Source organism: Lepidochelys olivacea, assembly GCF_965140295.1.
Source record: "Lepidochelys olivacea isolate rLepOli2 genome assembly, chromosome: 3".
In the NCBI taxonomy this organism is placed as follows: Eukaryota; Metazoa; Chordata; order Testudines; family Cheloniidae; genus Lepidochelys; species Lepidochelys olivacea.
The window spans coordinates 24,504,196-24,524,775 of NC_140413.1; the positions used below are offsets into that span (position 1 = coordinate 24,504,196).

Below are 20,580 nucleotides of genomic sequence, written 5' to 3' on the forward strand. Positions count from 1 at the left end.
ATGAGAATGTAATTACTTTTGTAATATGAATACACATCTCATGCTGTCTCCAATGTTTCTCCCCTTACAAAATAAATACATAGTAAAATAAGAAGACATGGTACATGATAAATTAATGATTAATAAAAAGAAGGTAACGAGATGTCCTACATATCCTCTCTCATACTCCAAGAACAAGGGGAAACTTAATGAGAAGGAAAGGCAATACATTTATAACGTACAAAAAGAAACTTTCTTTTCATAGTGCATAATTAGTCTATAGTACTCACTGCCTCAGGACTTCACTGGGGCTAAGAAATGACTGGGAATCAAAAGAGGAATAGATATTTGGATGGGTAATGAGAACATCTACAGGATACTCATTTTATAAACCAGTGGCACTGCATGGAGGTATAGGGATCTGCCAACATGGATCATGTTGCAGGAGAGAGGCCATAACCCCTCATCCTTCAGAGCATAAAGCAATCTCTAGTTGAGAGGCTTTAGGAAGACTCTTTCCCTTTGGGAAAATTATATCCTTCCTCTGAAGCATTTGGTACTGGTTACTCTCGGAGACAGAATACTGATCTATTTGAACCACTGGTCCAATTTTGCAATAGTAATTCCTATGTACATACCTGTCTGCTCCTTGTTAGTATAGACTTTAATTTGAATGATAGCCATGAAGGATATTTTTGCTCTACAGATACTGAGGCATCACTCTGATACCCTTCTTGTGGCTGTGGAATAAGAAGCTAATAAATAACGTACCTTTACATAAAGCTGCTGAAATTCGTCAAGGTTCAGTCTACCACTAGGACAGTCCTTTAGAAATCCTTTGTACCACTGTTTGAGTTCATGTTCGTTGAACTCCGTGCTCTTCACCAGATCCTCCATCACTTCAGGGGCCAGTTTGCTATTCTGTTTCCCCATTCTGCCTTAAGAAAAACAAATTAATACAATTAGCTAAGTTGCTGTGATCATTTTAAAACTTGATTAGCAACCAAGCTGGAGTATGCTACTGACAGCCTTGTTTTGTGCTCACTGATGCTGTCAGCCAAGCCCGACCCCATGCTCTCCCTGATTATTTGGATGCTAAATTTATTTAAATAAGTGTTAGGCTGAATTTGAGAAAAAACTAAGAAATTCATCTTTCAATTAAAGCTCTTAAGTCCTGCAGAGAGACTGCTGAATTAGTTTTCAAAATAAATGAGAATTTGCTTAATCTTTTTATCTTTAATAATCATTTAATATAAAGATTCCACCCTTTTTCTTTTCTTTTCTTTTTGAGAGGACTAACAGGTTCTTCCTGCCAGTGGTTACCAACATATTAAAAAGTGACCATTCTTTTAGTAACCTTCATAAAGTGGTTCCTAACTATTCCTTGTGTATTCAATTATGTGTTCCTTAGGCTGGCATTGTTATTCGTCAGTACTATGTTGGGTTGAAAAGGATTTTGTGATCTTTTTGTTGCATTTTAATTCATACATTTCACAAATTCATAGATCTGATATTATTCACAAGTTTCTCTTTAACCTTACCCAGGGGTGAAAGTAAAATGCAGCTCTTACCAGTATAGGGCCTCTCTGGCCGCCCCTCACCCCCTGCCCGGGAAGGGGTGTGGCCTCCGCCGGAAGGGGCGGGACTGGGGGGGTCAGCATTCCACAGCCAGTCCATCTGCGCTCCCTGGCCTGCGCTGCCCAGGGCTTCAGCGGTGATTTAAAGGGCCCGGGGCTGCGGCCAGCGCTGCACAATAGTGGCAGTGCTGGCCAGAGCCCCAGGCCCTTTTAAATCACGGCCCCGGGGCAGCTACTTCTTTTGCACCCCCCACTGTCAGCAGCTGGGAGGTAAGGGAGGCAAAAGGGGCAGCATTTTAACATTGCTTCCCTGTTTGCACCCTCCATTGGTGGCCCCGTCGGGTCATCGCTGCCCCTTTTGTGCCCCCACATTGGTGGCCCTGCTGGTAGGGACCCGGCAGGGCCACTGACTGGGGGCGCAAAAGGGGCAGCGATGTTAAAGCACTTTAAAGTCAACGGTATGGGCCGGTACTGGCAGCTACCTTTTACCGGTACGCCGTACCGGCCTGTACCCCCTTACTTTCACCCCTGACCTTACCTTAAACCCCTCCACTGATGCCAGTTCAATGATTGACAGACTCTTTACAATTTATGGCTCCAATCCTGCAAAGGCTTCCACATATGATTAACGGTACATTTGTAAGCAGTCCCACTGATGTACATGCGACTTCCCATATGCATGAAGTTAATCACAGGTGGAAATCTTTGCAGGCTCAGGGCCTGTAATATGCCTCGCTCTTGAAATATGAAGTGTTCTACAGTATATTAGTGGGACTACATTTTTCTTCTCATAATTTTAGGTTTTGGTATATTCACATTGACTAGTACAAATAATTCTCCGTCCCCCACCTCATTTTTTACTTTCTTAATAATTTTTTTTAGATAATCACATTTTATCTCAATGTGCATTTTTTGCAGTCATCAAGACAGTGGATGAATGACAGTGTTGCCACTTCCTGTCCTAAGCTCTTAGGGCCTGATCTTACAAGCCCAGCTCACCTGAGCAATCCTCACTCAAATAAGAAATGCCATTGTATGAAGGGGTGAAGCCCTTACAGAACCAGGACTGAGGAAAAGAGCTGGTTAGCTACCCAAACTGTGAGAGACAGGGGAGGAGCTTCTCTTCTGTGCAAAGGGTTCTGGGTTGGGAAATCCTCATTAAAACCCCTGGCTCCCTCCAGGCTAGAGAGTCAGAGTTAAAGGGTTGATGAAGAAGAGTCAACTGGAGCAGTGGCTCTCAACCAGGGGTCCGGGGCCCCATAAGGGGCCTCGAGCAGGTTTTGGGGGTGCCTCCAAGCAGGGCCAGCATTAGACTTGCTGGGGCCCAGGGCAGAAAGCCGAAGCACCACCGCCTGGGGCTGACGCCCAGGTCCCTAGCCCCGCCACCTGGGGCTGAAGCCTCAGCAATGTAGCTTTGTGGGGGGGCCCTGTGGCATGCGGCCCCAGCCAACTGTCCTGCTTGCCAGCAGTTCTGGCTTTTATATGCAGAAAACCAGTTACTGTGGCACAGGCGGAGTTTTTATAGCATATTGGGGGGGCCTCAGAAAGAAAAATGTTGAGAACCTCTGACCTGGAGGAACCTGGGCCTGCAATAAGGCATATGGAGTACTTTGAGTGGATAAATGGACTGACACTATCTTATGGAAAGACATTCTTTGTTGTTCTTTTGGGGTTTTTTATTTAAAATATTTTTGGTACTTTTACTAATAGCCCCTGAACTGTGTCATGCTCATTTCAGAAACCTTCCTTTACACTGTTATGTCTGCCATTCCAGCTATGCATCAGCTCATCACAAAACCATATCTAAGGCTTTTTCTATATGGTGTCTTAAACATCCCTGGTATCACATTCAAGTCACCTGCCAACCTCTGGTCAGGTTCTTCACAAGCCAGCCATCCCACCTTTCACACCAACTGTAGCAAAAAGGCTGCCAAACAAGTCAGCCAGATGCAGTTCAGAGAGGTTTAGCAAACAAAATACCAAACATTCTTTAAAAAAAAAAAAAGAAAAGAAAGAAAACCAAGGGATACTTTTCCATAACAAAATGTCAGTCCATTTACCTGCCTAAAGTATTCCATATGTCTCATAACTGGCTGAGATGACCCTTCCTCACCAGCTCTTCAACTCCGACTCTCTAGTTAGGAGAGAGCCAGGCATTTTATAAAGGGCTCCTGTACCTAGAAGCCTTTGCAGAGAAGTCCTTACCATCTCTCTGGGTGATTGACAGTTTGGCTGATTCTTTTTCTCACTCCCAGTTCTATAAGGGATTCGCCCCATCACACACACTGAATTCAAGTTAACCTGGTTAGCTGAACCCACTCCTACAAAATTCTGAGCACTCCTGAACCTCCCTCTACCCTCAACCTCCACTGACTTTCATGGGTGTGGAAGGTGCTCCTCAGCTTGCAGGATTGGGTTCATATAGTCTTTCATTCACAACCTGCTCCCATCTAAGTCAATAGCAAAACTTCCATCTGTATGTAACAAAAAACCCACTGGAAAATATACGGCCTGACTCTCCACTCCCTTAGTGTAGTCATTTACATCTGTGCAACACAGGATTAAAACACTACCATTCTGATCTGATAGCCTTTAACATCTACTGTGCCCTCACTCTGCACAGGTGTAAATGACAACACTAAATACAAGGCCCTGATCAGGTCCCTAATGTGAAGCATTGAAGAATTATACTGTGGGGAAACAATCCTGAACTGGTGGAAGCATGAACAAGTCTTTTCCATCTCTAATATCCATGTGCCCAAGTTAACTTGAAATCCAGAGATTAACTTAAACCTTAAAAAGGAATAAAAACAGACAGGAAAGAAGAACAGAAGTGGAGAAATATAATCATTAATTGCTATGTAGTGAACACAGATCATTTACATCCAATTGTCAACACTTGAGATATGAGCTGTATTTATAAACAAATATGTCAGTTCTTTCAGTAATTTTTATATTGGCCCCTGTCGTCTTTTACCTAAAATGTATAACATCATTTACCTTAATCTCTCCTTGTGGGCCACGTTCTAAATAGCAGTACTTTGGATTCATTTTATATATTTTCTCCACTATTTTGCTAACAGGGTGCTCAGATTTTCACGTGGTGCTTAGTTGTGTCCTGTGCACAGAAAGGAATAATGTCTTCCCTGGACCAACACCTAGCACATGTGTTTCTACTTTCCAGTGTAGCACCCACCTTTGGTGGCAGCTCTACATTTCATATGCAAGTTCAGTTTAAATCACCTGCCAACCCTTCCCCTCCCTCCCCATCTCAAAACCTTTTTTTCCCCCTGCAATATTGCGTTTAAAGAAGCTTTTCCCCATTTTAAAACGTAGTCTCTTTCTCATCAAGTGAGCTACTCATTTCTCTGCCCATTTCCATCATTTCAGCACAGCCTGCTTTATCTGGACAGGCTCCCATAGTGTTAGCCATCCCTCCTAGCTTTGCGTGGTTAGTGACTGTGATCGATGTATCCCTTTATGCAGTCTCCTGAGTGATACTAGACATGGAACTAAAGCATCCACATCTCTGCTCAGTACCTCTTCCCAAGTTGTCACAGTTCTATTAATAATCTTTGTTATTCCCATTCCATCATGTATCCATCCCAGAATAATAGTATCCAAACCAGCTTGTCCCAGGGGCAAGTCATAACTGTTGGCAAGTCACTTTGCCAGGACAGCATGGGTTTCAGCAACAAGAGCACCCAGAAAAAGGGGCACAGTTTCAAAGGATTTACCGGGTATGAAAGGAGTGCTGCAAGTACGATATGTGTAAAATAGTGCAACCAATAGGACAAAGTATTATTAGCCAGGAATATCCCAAAGCATTAGGGAGAAATTCTGTCCTCTGTTGCACAACCACATTATGATGCTGAACAGACATAACTGAAGGCACAACTGGGTTCATAGTTTCTTTAGGGTATTGCCAATATCTAGCAGACAGACCTGGACATGCTCTGCATTTGCTTCCTATGTAAAAATCGTTAGCATACCAAAGAAGCCCATTTTCAATCTCTTATGTTCTTTGTGAATTATAATAATCCTCATGTGGAACAACTATCAATTTATCAATTTTGTGTAGGCAAAAAAACCTAATGTCCTTGCTTCTACTCTCATTTAAACCAGTGATAGGAAAAAAACCCAGAAAGCGACCCTATAATCATGTAAAGCTACGCTGCTGTCTTTTTTCTATGCTTATCTGTCCTTTCTACTTTGTTTATGGATAGAAAGAATGCGAACTGTGTGTAACCTGCACTCCCTGCTTTTGGGGAGAGAATTCCTTATACAGATAAGCCTCCATGCTCTTACCTACCCCAGAACTTCAAACAGACTGGGTTAACCGGTTCGAACTGGAAGAGATATCACAATGTATGTTGAACCAAGCTATAAAAGCTCATCCCTGTTCTTTGTTCGGGGCTTCACCATTTTCCTCTGAAAAGGAATTGGTGAGCCCTTCAGCTGTCGTATTCGCTAGCAATAAAGTGCCTCACTTTATCAAAGAGCCACGACTCTGTGTTTTGTTTGGCTAATACAGAAGTCCAGGGAAGGCTACCCTCCTAACCCTAGACGGGAGGGGAACCCTTTTTCCCTAACAATTTGGGGGCTCGTCCGGGATCGCCTCTTCTCCGGACCGGTGGACGGTCGGGACTCTGAATCCTTCTTGCCGGCACCCGGGTTGCTTTAACCCTGAAGGCTTCCCGTCTCGCTTCCACCCGCCGCTTCGGCGAAATAAGGCATCCCGAAGGCACTAGGGTCCGGACCTATTGGTGAACACCGGCCGGTGGGAACTTGGTGAGTTCTGAATTTTTCCTTTGTGATTGGCTAGACAACAGCCGGGGGTCCCGTCTTTGGGAAAAGATGGGGGGGGGTCCAGTAGAACTGTTGATCCTTCTACGCCTCTGGGCTATATGTTAAAACATTATGATAGGGATATCAAGGCCTTACAATCGGATGGCAACAAAGCTTTGTATAAGTTTATATTTTTGTGTCAAGGTCCCTGGGTGGGAATGACGCAAGACGACCCGGAACCAGGAAATCGCTGGCCGGGGGAAGGAACATTTGAGTTACATAACATTGTTCAATTACGAAAAGTATTGTATGATTTACAACCGCGGCAACTTAAGTATTCTGATGTATGGATAAGGGAGGCCGAACGGCGCAAAAGTGCCAGTGTAACTACTAGTTTACGTGCTGAGGTAGAAAAGCTTAAAGCCATGCGGCCCCCACCATACAATCCAGAATCTAGTCATGCTGACCAGAAGCTAAAAACGTCAAAGTCTATTTATCCCCAACTCCCATTGAAAGAAGCGGGGGATCCTATACCATTGGAAGAATGTAGCTGGCTATGGGGTGGGGTACCGCAGCCTGACCCTGATGCACCCACGCCCCCAACCGGGGAAAGGAGCGGTCCCACTCTCCCACTAGCTACCAATACCCCCACAATTAACGCAGAGCGGGGGGGCGATCCGGAGGCTGGCACCTCTACCAGGGGGTTGACACGTCCTGATCCGCGACACCCCAGTGATGCAACCCCTGCAAAGACCCGGTCTCACGGTTCTCTAGGCACCCCTAAGGCAAAAGTTCTTGGAGCTGCAATAGCTAGTGCAGTCCAAATGCCTATGCGACAACTGCCGAGCGGTAGGGGGGGGACACAGATGGTGTATGTCCCTTTTACCAGCACGGATCTAATGAATTGGTCATCTACTTTTCCCTCATTTCGACAGTGTCCGGAAGAATTTATTAAAAAGTTAAAGGGTATTTTCACAATGTATAATTGTAATTATGACGATGTGGAAATGATTTTAAATCAAGTGCTAAGCGAGGGTGAGAAGGAAACGGTGTATAAGAAAGCTAGAGAGACGGTGCAAGGCAGGGCGGCTTATCTGCAAGAGAAACCTGAAATGGATTGGGATGTTCCAGAGACCGTTCAAGAGTGGGATAAAATGAGAAAGCGAATCTTAGAAGCATTAGAGGATATGTCTAAGCCTGTGTATGATTGGGGAAAAGTAGATGCATGTGTTCAAAAGCACGATGAGCACCCAGGGGAATTCTTCCACCGCCTTTGTAAGGTTTTGAAAAACCACGGCGGCTTAGATCCAACCTCCCCTGTAGCGAAAACACAAGTGATCGGCCAGTATGTAAAAAATTTATTACCATTCGCTCGGAAGTATGTGTGTAGTCAACCAGCTTATGAAAACAAAACGCTGGAGGAGGTGGTGGGGTTAGCAGCCCATGCCTGGAGGAATAGGAAGGAATTAGACACTAGGAGGTCCGAAAAGCTCCTTAATCTGCAGTTGCAAGGTTTTCAAGACGGCTCTCGGGGACGGGATGCAAGCCGCAGGAGGGGAGGCTTTCGGGGACGAGGCGGAAGAGGAGGCAGCTCTACCCAGGGATGGGGATCACAAGGTCAGAGCTTCCAGCCACGGCCCGGGAGGGCAGGGCCAGATGAGTGCCGGCGGTGCCGACAAAAAGGACACTGGGCTGCCCAGTGCCCAAATTACCCCCTCCAGCCAGCTGACCCTCTTATGCAAGCCTACCAGAGGGTACAGGAAAGGGGGGGAGAAAAAGGAAGTACTGATTGAAAGCTAGCCACCCACAATGCTTCGTCCCCCTCGCCAGGAACCCCCTCCGCTTCTTGGACAGTGCAGTTGGATGCAAACCACCCGGAGCTTCCAGTTGTGGTGGGAGGAAAAACTTATTCAATGTTAATCGACACCGGGGCAGATAGAAGTACTCTACAGGACCCCACCCTTCCTACCACTTCTGCAACCGTAAAAGCTATAGGCGTTGGTGGCACCGTGTGCGCCCTTCCTCTAACTGCGGAGCAAACGGTCCAGCTTGGCCCGTTATCAGAGGATCATAGCTTTTTAATTGCAACTTCCTGTCCTGCAAATTTATTAGGTAGAGATCTGTTATGTAAACTACGAGCAACTATAACTTGCAGCCCGGAGGGGCTATATCTCTCAGTCCCTACTTCGGTCCCTGAAGCTACGGTAATGGCATTGTTAGCCACTACACCCACCGCCCCCTTTGTCCCTGCTGAGTTATCTGATATTCCTGAAGCATTGTGGGCCTCGGCGTCCACTGAAACTGGACTTTTAAAGTCAGCAGAACCGGTGTATATCAATTACCGTACAGATGTCCCTCTGCCCCAAAAAATGCAATATCCATTGCCTAAAGAGGCCATAGAGGGCATTCGGCCAGTCCTACAACAGCTTTTAACTCAAGGAATCATTAAGGAGGCTACCAGCCCTTGCAATACACCTATTCTTCCTGTTAAGAAACCCAAGCCTGGCCCCGATGGCAAACCGGTTTACCGTTTCGTGCATGACCTCCGACTGATTAATGCTATTGTGATCCCGAGAGCTCCGGTTGTTCCCAATCCAGCAACTATTTTAACTGCTATTCCCCCAGGGGCTACTTATTTTACTGTGATTGATCTGTCTTCAGCATTTTTCAGCATCCCTGTGCACCCAGACTCACAGTTCCTATTTGCCTTTACCTTTGACGGATGTCAATACGTATGGACCCGCCTCCCTCAGGGCTACAGGGAGAGCCCTACCATCTTCAGCCAGTATTTAAAGCGAGATCTGGACTCTATTTCGTTGACTATGGGTTCTTCTTTGATTCAATACGTTGATGATCTGTTATTGTGCTCTACAGCCAAGGCTGCCTGTGTACAGGACACTCGAATCCTTCTTTTTGCATTGGCCGAAAAAGGTCACAAGGTGGCACTCTCCAAGCTACAGTTTGCCCAACCCGAGGTGGAATATTTGGGGCATCGTATTTCATATGCTTCTACTGCACTTACTCAGGACAGGATTGAAAGCGTTCTGAGTATGCCAAGGCCTACCACTAAAAAGCAACTCCGCCAGTTACTGGGAGCAAGTGGCTATTGTAGAGCCTGGATTCCAGCTTATGCGGAGTTAGTGCACCCCCTCACCGATTTGCTGCTGGATTCCGTTCCCGAACCCTTACCATGGACGACTCTACACAATAACGCCCTTACCGCCCTCAAACAAGCATTAACTTCTGCACCAGCCCTGGGCAGACCGGATTACGCAAAGCCTTTCACCTTATTTTGCCATGAACAATCTGGCACGGCGTCTGGTGTGCTAACTCAGCCCTTTGGGCCTGGCCAGCGACCGGTGGCTTATTTTTCGGTCCTTCTTGACCCAGTGGCTCAGGGTCTTCCGCCCTGTCTCCGCGCTGTTGCGGCTGCCGCCGTGTTGGTCGAGAAAGCTTCGGGGCTTACCTTGGGCCACCCTCTTCTAGTTCAAGTGCCTCATGCCGTTGCAGCACTTCTTAATCGTGGATCCACGCAGCACCTCACAGCAGCCAGACTGACCAGGTACGAATTGGCCTTGCTCGCCAATCAGGCTGTTACCCTACGCCGCTGCGAAGTCCTGAATCCTGCAACCCTTTTGCCTCTGCCTGAGGATGGGGAACCCCATAATTGCCTCCACGTGGTGGATTTGATCTCCACGCCTCGTCCTGACCTCTCTGATATTCCATTGCAGAATCCTGACCTCCAATTATTTTGTGATGGTTCCGCCTGTCGGGACGAGTTTGGGGCCTTGCGAGTTGGCTATGCAATTGTTACCCTGATGGCAACGCTTGAAGCGCATGCCTTACCTACACAAAAGTCAGCGCAAGCAGCAGAACTTGTGGTGCTTGTTAGGGCCTGTCAATTAGCTGAAAACAAAACTGTGGCCATCTATACTGACTCCAAATATGCCTTTTCGGTATGCCACTCTACTGGACAACTTTGGAAGCATCGTGGGTTCCTTACCTCCAGCGGCTCTCAGATCTCCCATGTTGCCTTGATTTCTGCCTTGTTAGAGGCTATTCAACTTCCTGCAGCTGTTTCGGTTACACACTGTAAGGGCCACTCCCGCGCCTCGGACGAGGTTTCCAAGGGAAATGCTGCAGCCGATTCGGCGGCCTGTCATGCTGCCCTCTGTGGGGCTCCAGCCCCTTTTCCTTTTTTGGCACCCCTGCTACTGCAACCAGTGACGCCAGCCGTTTTGCTCTCTGCCCAGCAGACGACGCCCCCGGCCGAAGTTAGCCGTTGGAAATCCATTGGATGCCACCTAAATGAGGACAACCTCTATGTCAGCCCGGACGGTCGTCCGGTTCTCCCAAGACAACTCCTCCCTCAGGTTTCCCAGGCACTCCACCTGGCCTCGCACCTGGGAAAGGGGGGATTAGTGGCTCAAATGGAGAAGTTGTTTTTTGCTCCGGGGGTCCATGCAGCTGCGAAGACCGTCACTGCACAGTGTGAATTGTGTCAACGGTACAATCACCAAGGAGCAGTCAAACCACAAGCTATGGGACATTGCAAACTGCCTGAGTACCCATTTGCTGTGGTCCAGATGGACTTCATGGACTTACCACCAGTGACAGGACTAAAACACTTGCTTGTCCTGGTTGATCTTTTTTCAGGGTGGGTTGAGGCTTTCCCCACTCGAAGGGCAGATGCAGTATCCGTAGCGAAGTGTCTCCTCAAGGAGATAGTGCCCCGCTTCGGGATAATGACTCGTTTGGAAAGTGACCAAGGCCCCCATTTCACTTCCCAAATTATTCAACACTTAGCAAAGGCCCTCGGCATAAAACAAGCCTTGCATACCCCCTATCATCCACAAAGTTCAGGAAAAGTAGAAAGGGTGAATGGGCTGATAAAAACCCAATTGGCAAAGCTATGCGAGCAGACTGGATTAAAGTGGCCTGAAGTGTTACCCATAGTGTTAACCAATCTTCGTAATACACCCCATAGGAAGCATTCGTTGACACCGTTCGAAATTCTATTTGGCCGACCCTTGCCGATTCCTCTAACCAGTGTAGACGGGTTTGCCCCAGCAAAAACTTCATTAATGGCTGGGCAAGATAAGTTGGCGGGTTATTGTCACATGTTGCAAGATGCCTTGAGTGATGCATGGGCCAGAGTAAAAGATGCCCAACCTTTACCGCTTGATACTTGTGCGCACTCTCTTTTTCCAGGAGACTTTGTCTGTGTTAAAATCCATCGAAGGAAGCATTGCCTGGAACCAAGGTGGTCGGCCCCGGCCCAAGTCCTTCTGACTACTCCAACTGCAGTGAAGGTCGAGGGCATCGATAGATGGGTGCACTGCAGCCACTGTAAAAAGGTTCCTGCTCCAACATCCCCAACGACTCCCATCACGACCGCCGCTTCTACATGAACTGGGTACCGGTCAATCAGCGGAATCAGAAGCAGTTACAGAACTCTGGAGTATTAGTATACTGTTACAAATATTGTATTAATATTATTTTTTTTTAGAGTTGTTAGTAGCTGGTAGTGTTTATAATGTATGTATGGCTATGGGCGTTAACCTGGACCTCTGCCCTGGGGGGTTGGGATAAAAATACGTTTCTACAATTAGCCCAAAATTTAACCAACGCATGGAATGTTAGTGACTGTTGGGTGTGTTCCCACTTCTCTTCCCATTCACTGCAAGGGTTCCCCATTTTGCCGGTTCCAGCACTCCTCAATTCTTGGCAAAATGGTTTGGCGTGGTACGGCCAAAAGGGAAAAAGGGGAAGGGGACCCATAGATTTTAGGACCTGGATCCCGAACCATCGCCCAGACTTGCTCGTTAAGGCCCCCTTGTGCGTAGAAAAGAGGTCGCTACGCACCCGAGGCAAAACTACTCTGGGAAAATACCCGAAAACCCACTGTGAGAAAATTCTAATTTTGGGAAACAATGCAAGTACTACTCTTTTGCTGTATCCCAATGGTACTGAGGTAGCCAACTATGCCCGTGCTGGAGGCTATGTGGGGTACATTCTCAGAGAAAATGCGACTCAATTTGCCGGCCTTACATTATGGAAATGGGGGGGAATAGGACCCAATCCTGATGATGCTGCATCCCTGGTGGGACGATTGCAGGAAGTATCTCAGAACTCAGGGGGCAATAAAGGCAACTATAGCATAGTATTAGGAGATCATCACTTATGGTGGGTATGTGGCACTTGGGCAGGAAAGACCTTGCCCCCAAGGTGGTTGGGAAGATGCACGGTGGCCTTTGCCTGGCCAGGAGGGATGCATCGTAGAGACTTAATAGAAATCAGAGACACAACCCGACGAACCCGTCGAGATACCAGTTATAATCCTATTGTCGAGGAAGGCAGTACAGGTATGCGCGCCTTCCGTATTCTGTTTCCGTGGGTGGGGGTGGGCCAACTTGAATACGCGCTAAAAAATATGTCAGCCGAAATGGAAATATTTACTAACGCCACTCGAGATGCAATCCAAGCTTTGCAAGAAGAAATAAGCTCACTAGCTCGCTACAGTATGCAAAACAGGTTGGCCCTGGATCAGCTTTTAAGTGCACAGGGAGGGGTGTGCACATTTCTCAATGCCACATGCTGCCTTTATGTAAATCAAAGCGGACGCATAGTCACAGATACTAACATAATTGCAAACGTGTCAGCCTTCTTTCATAAGCAGGCCTCTATTTCTCCCAGTGTGGGCTTTGACTTGTGGGGCTGGCTCACCAGCTGGTTGCCTAACTTTGGATGGCTAAAAACCTTGTTTGTGTATGGAGTGGGATTCCTTATGATTGTGGGTCTGCTGTTTTGCTGTGCGTCCAGTTGTTGTGCTCTCTTCCACCGGGTATGTACCAAAACCATGAGCCCAGCAAAGATACTATATGTAAAGAAGGGTGGTGTTAACCAAGATGAGAAACACATGAACATGTTAAACAATGAATAATGAGCCATGTAAGATAATTATCTTCAGGCTCAAAGGGGGGAACTGATAGGAAAAAAACCCAGAAAGCGACCCTATAATCATGTAAAGCTACGCTGCTGTCTTTTTTCTATGCTTATCTGTCCTTTCTACTTTGTTTATGGATAGAAAGAATGCGAACTGTGTGTAACCTGCACTCCCTGCTTTTGGGGAGAGAATTCCTTATACAGATAAGCCTCCATGCTCTTACCTACCCCAGAACTTCAAACAGACTGGGTTAACCGGTTCGAACTGGAAGAGATATCACAATGTATGTTGAACCAAGCTATAAAAGCTCATCCCTGTTCTTTGTTCGGGGCTTCACCATTTTCCTCTGAAAAGGAATTGGTGAGCCCTTCAGCTGTCGTATTCGCTAGCAATAAAGTGCCTCACTTTATCAAAGAGCCAAGACTCTGTGTTTTGTTTGGCTAATACAGAAGTCCAGGGAAGGCTACCCTCCTAACCCTAGACGGGAGGGGAACCCTTTTTCCCTAACACCAGCATAAATAATTGAAGTTGAGCCTTTTGGTCAGGAAGTCATATATTCCTCAGAATATCTGGCCCAGTATTGTCTTTGGGTGCCCCACTTTCCACAAAGCTTGTACTCGGTTAATTTGGCACAGTATATATTTAAAACCCCATACTGGCTAATCTAGTAGTAATACATTTTTCTCCTTGCCCCCATCCCAATTGCTTACAGACTGGCTGATATTTTATTTGTTTTCATGTTTTAACTGGCCTGCTGATTTCCTTTGTTTCTTTTTGCCTTTTAAAAATAGTGCTATATTTTTCAGTCCCCAAGTACCTTCCTTGTTTTCCAAGAGTTCTCAAAGATGACTACCAATACGTACAATAACTTCCTTTGCTATACTCATAAGGAGCTTAAAATGAATGTCATCTGGCTTCTTTCATTCATTTATGTCATTTTTACTTGACTTATTAATTTGGATTCTTGATATTTCCATATCCTCATTTTTTGATTTATAATTATATTATTTCTAAATGTATCCATTTATTTACATTGTCCCATTGATTCATATGGCACTTCAGATATGTAAAGCAGACAAAATTCCTTCAGGAAATACCATTCTTCTGTAAACCTCAACTCCATTTTCCAAGAAAAAATATTTTCTTGGTTAGGTGGATATAATTATTGAAGTCAATGGAGTTGCTCTGGATTTATACCAGTGTATGTGAGCAAACAACTGGCCCAGCATATCTATCTATAATCTCTTCCATCATCATATTCACAGAAACAAGACACTCCTTTCCTGTCTTTCTCTGTGATACATGATCCTAGTATTTGCTCACCTGCTTGTTCCACTACAGATTGGTTGATCTGCCTCAAACACCTTTCAGCATCCTTTGATGCATTTTGCCATATAATGTGAACCTCCCTGTGTATTGTATTAGTGCTAATTGCAATGAACAGTTTAACAGGCAGGAGGGATAGTTCAGTGGTTTGAGCATTCGCCTGCTAAACCCAGGACTGTGAGTTCAATCCTTGAGGGGACCATTTAGGGATCTGAGGGAAAAATTGGGCATTGGTCCTGCTTTGAGCAGGGTGCTGGACTAGATTACCTCCTGAGGTCCCTTCCAACCCTGATATTCTATGAACAGAAACCTTTCATAAATGATGCTTTCTGTAAAACTTAACCAACATGTAAGGAAGCAATAATTTGGGACTGAAATCTTATGGATTCTCATTTATTTGTTGGTCCAGTTAAACATGGTACATTATCTGCTTTGCTCCCATTTGATGCGGGGAACAAAACTAGTTGATCAGTCCTGTCAGGTATAATCCTCCCGTCTACTGTAATTATATCAACTCATTTTTTCCATCTTCTTTTCAACCTCTAGGTCTTTTGTTAGCAAAATACATTTGAATTACAATCTGCAGTAAGGCTCAACAGTATCATATGACTATCAGGTGAGCGCCAAGGCTTTTGGTTGTTGATACAATTAATTTTGGTAAGAAACCTATTATTCATAGATTTTTCTAGTTAACCATGAGATTTAGTTCAGTCTTCTAGGGTTTCTTTGCATCTCTTATTATTATGGAAGAGGTATAATCCGTCCTTAGCAATGAATGTACTAGCTGCCAACACACATTTAATTTTCTAAAATTAAAACATTTTTACATTATGCCACAATAATCATGGTTTACAAAACATGTTTTTTTTCCCTCTGAAAATCCATTAATATGCATTAGGCAGAAACAGCAGAGCACAGCTGCACAAACACTAAGTTCTTCAAGTTGGCAGAAGGTCACTCACTTACTCACTATTAGAATCTTTATGTGGAGTAAAATTTTTGTTTAATCTATTAATTTGCTTCCAAATCACTTTAGTATGTCAATATCCAAGCACTGTTGTTCAAGTGTTGCATATTCTGGAGAATGGCACATCAGCCTAAAAAAAAATGTTTTGTTTCTAACAAAACAAATTTGAACAAATATTTTTGAAACTTCTGTCAGCAAAATAAAAAATCTGCTTAAAAATCTACGTAATACAACCAGGGCAAAATCAAGACTTTAACTAAAACACTGTCTTTAAATACCAGCAATATACACTGAAATACTTCATGTTGAAACCCCTATGAAAGGTAATTGTAATTTGAGTCAAGATTGACTACTGTAAATATAGAGCTTCACTGTGCAACCCTTGCTTGCATTAGGGAGTACCTATTCACATATGTCTACAAAAGTGAATGAACTAGATTCTGATACCCTTACACACATACTGTAAGATGAATAGTACCTTATTTATATGAATATCAAAGGACTAGATTGCCTCATTCATGTTGAGGAGCAATGGGGATACTCATCTGAGTGTCGGCTAGAGGTTCGCAACATGGCACAAAGGGACTGCTCAAGGAGTAAGGTACTACTCAGGAGGAGTAAAGGTATCAGTATCTGCCCCAATGGGATTTGTCATGTAAGAAAGTGCTCACCAACACAAGTATAGGGTTGCCAATTTTGGTTGGACATATTCCTGGAGATTTCATCATGACATAATCTTTAATTAAAGATTAATCTTTAATTCCTGGAGACTCCAAGACAATCCTTACTCAGGCAATCCTAAGTAAGTATTGCACAGTACAGAACATAGTGAGAGCAAGTGAAACCCTAGTCCCCCTCTCTGCACTGAAGTGCTACAAATAATTGATAAAGAAAATGTGGAACTAACAAGACACATGCTGAAAGCCAGAATGTCCAAAAGAATTCAGTATGTTGGGTACCCTGAGAGTTAGGCTTGTCTACATTACCCTCTGGATCGACGGGCAGCTATCAATCCAGCGGGGGTTGATTTATCGTGTCTAGTCTAGATGTGATAAATCAACTGCCGAGCGCTCTCCCGACGACTCTGGTACTTCACCAGGGTGAGAGGCACAGGCGGAGTTGACGGGAGAGTGTCAGCTGTCAACTTACCGCAGTGAAGACACCGTGGTAAGTAGATCTAAGGACGTCGACTTCAGCTACATTATTCATGTAGGCATTATTCACGTAGATGAAGTTGCATATATCAGATCAATTCCCCCCACCCGCCCGCCCCCAGTGTAGACCAGGCCTCAGAATTGGAGCTACTGAGTGCTTTGGAAAATCGGGCCCCTTATTCTTGTGCTTAAATGAAAGTTGGGCTCTTGTGAAAATCTGGCCCAGATTGTGCTCTTGAAAATCTGGTCCGGCACATTTTTGAAAATCTGGCCATGCTGTACTTCACATCTTAGTCTCTTGCTCTGGTTATATCCAAATCTTTAGATGATGTCTACTCATTTTCTCTTCATGTGTAAACTCTTTGGGGCTGGCCTCTGGTCTCCATATACCTAGCAAAGTTTTTGCTACGTTTATACTTATTACCCTTACTCATGCTGAGTAGTACCTTACGTCCCAAACATCCCTGAGCAATGGGTGACATGTAAGCTAAAGCGCTGCAGGGGTAGCCTTGGTAGGCATTACAGCTCACACACCCTCTCTACTTCTCCCATGAGCTGAGAAGTACTAATTAGCTGCTGGCCTGTGCCTGATACAACACCCACTGTGACAGCTCAGCTGTGCTAGCTGGCACATAGCCGGGGACAAAGTCAAGCCTATGCCCACTTCTCACCTCTTCTGCCCACTCGTTCTAGCCTGTGTCAAGTCACAATCCAGCTCTATATGCACTAGGCAGAACCGTCAAACACCATGTGGAATTTCCTTATTTTATATATATACAATTTCACTTGCTCTCACTATGGTCTATGCTGTCCAATCCTTACTTGGGGTTGCCAACCCTCCAGGATTGTCCTGGAGTCTCCAGGAATTAAAGATTAATCTTTAATTAAAGACTGACATGATGAAACCTCCAGGAATACATCCAACCAAAATAGGCAACCCTATGTTGGTGAGCACTTTCTTACATGAAGAATCTGATTGGGACAGATTCTGATACCTTTACTCCTCCTGAGTAATACCTTACTCCTTGAGCAGTGCCTTTGTGCCACATTGCAAACCTCTAGCAGACACTGAGGCTGGAGTCAACGTAGCTTAGGTCGACTTACTGCAGTGTCTACACCACACTCTCCCGTCAACTTACCTTACTCCTCTCATTCCCTGTGAAGTACTGGGGTTGATCGGGGAGCGCTCTGCCGTCGATTTAACAGGTCTTCACTAGACCCGCTAAACTGACACCCAGTGTGTCAATCACTGGAGCGTCGATCCCGCGGTAGTGTAGACATAGCTTCAGATGAGTATCCCCATTGCTCCTCACAATGAATGAGACGGTCACAATCTGTTCCTTTGTTCATATAAGTAAGATACTATAAGGTATTGTTCATCTTACCCTTGCACACATACCATATCATTCATATATATATATATATATATATATATATATAAAATGGAAAAATACAGAAAGCAAAAACACTGGGCAAGTGAAGAACTGTTGGCGTAATCTGAAATAACAGACCAATTTTCTTGTTATTTTTTACTATGTTGCTTAACAAATTCCCTGCTGTGCCCTGGTAATAAGTACAACTCCTGACCAATCTCAGCATTGTTCCTTTCTCCTCAGGCTACTTCCGACACTGCCTTTCCTCTTACTAATGTCAGCATGAAGGATAGTTGGAAGCAAGACAAGGCTGTGAAACCAGCCTGGTGATTCATCCTTTCAAATATATTTCTTGTTCCACAGAAAAATAGAAATCTACAGCCAGAACCTACCATTCACACATAAAGGCCAAAAATCTTCTCCAAAGAACCCAGCCTGAGTAAGTAGCTGGGGGACTCTGTGAGTGGAATGGGAGAGGAATTATCCCACCCAAACAAAGGAGCAGGAATCCATGACTGGAGTGGCCTGCCCTGGACCACAGCCCTCTCCATAAGCACCCCTGCACAATACTCTCAGAGATACACTGCAGAGGGGTATGCACCTCCAGAATGACCTCCCCAAACCCTGTCCCATGCCTTATACAGCAAAGTGGTTCTGCTCCCCAAAGGTCCTCTGCTCCCACAGGAAAGGAGATAGGATTTGTGTCATCATGGCCCAGAAGGGGAAGATTTATCAGAACTGTGCAGCTTTGCAGAATGCAGGAATTTGCTGTATTCTTCCCTTTGGAAGACAGGGAGGAGCCTGAATTCCCAGATTTTCCCTTCACACAGCACTTCGGACGCAACTGTATGATTTTAACCACACTTTTGCTGTCATTTGTGCCACACAGTGAAACTGAGGCTATAGCCCTTACTGAAAAATAAATAAATGGGGATTTTCAGTATAATGCTACATTGAAGTTAATGGCAACAAGGCACCATTTACTGCTAACAAAACGTACTTCACACACAAAGTGGGTGAAATAGGCCAGATTCTTATTTCTGTTACACCAGAGTAAATTCAGTGCAACTCCACTGACTTTATGCAGTTACTCCAGATTGATACTGGTTTTACCTGAGATCAGATCCTGGCTCAGTGTCTATACCCACAATGGAAATGATCTCTCTTTACTTGGGAGGGGGGGGGTTGTGTGGAAATGGAGAGTTCTGACATTATACAATGCCATCACACACAAATGTATTCCTAACTTGTTAAAAGAATTCAATGATACAATTACTGAGTTGTTAAATAATAAACACAGCTGGAGAGAGAAAGTAAGAGGTTTAGGCAAGCAGAAAGAGAGTTGTTTTCAGATGCTATGTGAAATGAGATGGACAATTGACTAGGTACTAAGATATAAAGCAGAGTGTTCCAAAGAGCAAGTGCTGCAGGGCAGAAAGCTCTAAGAGCAGCAGTGGCCAGATTGTGTGAACTGATGCCTTTTTACACCAACTGTGTGCCCACGCCTGACTAGTCCTTCCCCCCATTTCTGCTTATTGTTTCCTCTCCTCTTTTGGACGGGGTTTGGCACCTATGACAGATTTCTCAGATAGTTTAGTGATATAAGGCTGGATCTCCGAAAGGGATAATGGGTAGACATGTTTTGTTTTGCTAATGCTGACAGAAAATAACCATCCCAGTATAGGAGACAAGCAGATCAGTGGACTCATTTCTACTCATGCCTAGCCACAATCAGCTGCAGTGTTCTGTAGGCACTGGGATGCTGTGAGTTTTAAGGAGAGATTTGTTTTATCAGGACTAAGATGAATATTTCCTTATTTGGACTATTCTCTTCAACTCTGTCCTCATCCATAATAAGTGAAAACAGAACTTCAAAACACTTCCACCACCTATTGGTGTAATATGGGATTTATTCATATGCTAAACACCATTCAGCTGAACTTCAGTAATCATTAACCTGATTATTCAGACTGTTTCTCCATCTCAGTACTCATTCAGTTTGATCACTGTGACAAGTTTGCAACATGTTTCATGGTAAAGTTGTCAGTTTCCAGCTGATTTCTGTGAGGTTTTTGATTGCAAGAGTTGTTGCTTCCAACAGAACACACTATCTCCCCCTACTTCAGTTCCCATGAGTTACTGATAAGGAAGTCCACAGTCTCCTCAATATACCAAGTTCAACTTGACCACTTAAAGTAAGTTGGGTGGCTGTAATGCCAGTATTGATAGGCATTTCAAAAACTTGCTTTCCAATGGGACAACCTGCACCATTTTCAAATGTTAAGAGATTAATCCCCTATTCAAAATACCATTTCTTGATGCTGAAATATTTGCTAGGTATTTCCCAGTTACAAACTCCTCTTTGGAGAAGATGAGCAGTTCCAGCTATATTTGAACATCAATGCCAACCTCTGTGGGTTCCAGTCTGGGTTCCAGCCTTCCTTTGGAGTTGAGACGATATTTGTCAGCG

The 20,580-nt window shown here is 44.7% G+C and overlaps 1 protein-coding gene across 2 annotated transcripts in view; it reads right to left on the reverse strand.

Annotated features, from left to right (window-relative positions):
• VSNL1 (visinin like 1) overlaps positions 1–20,580 on the reverse strand; it is a 167,609-nt gene that overhangs the window by 88,459 nt on the left and 58,570 nt on the right. The window contains exon 2 of one of the 2 annotated variants that reach the window (XM_084622966.1): positions 751–913. In XM_084622966.1, coding sequence (XP_084479092.1) covers positions 751–912 — 162 coding nt within the window. In that variant the 5' untranslated portion in view covers position 913. Of the gene's footprint in view, positions 1–750; positions 918–20,580 lie in introns of both variants that reach the window. The other variant, XM_084622965.1, reaches the window with a different exon arrangement.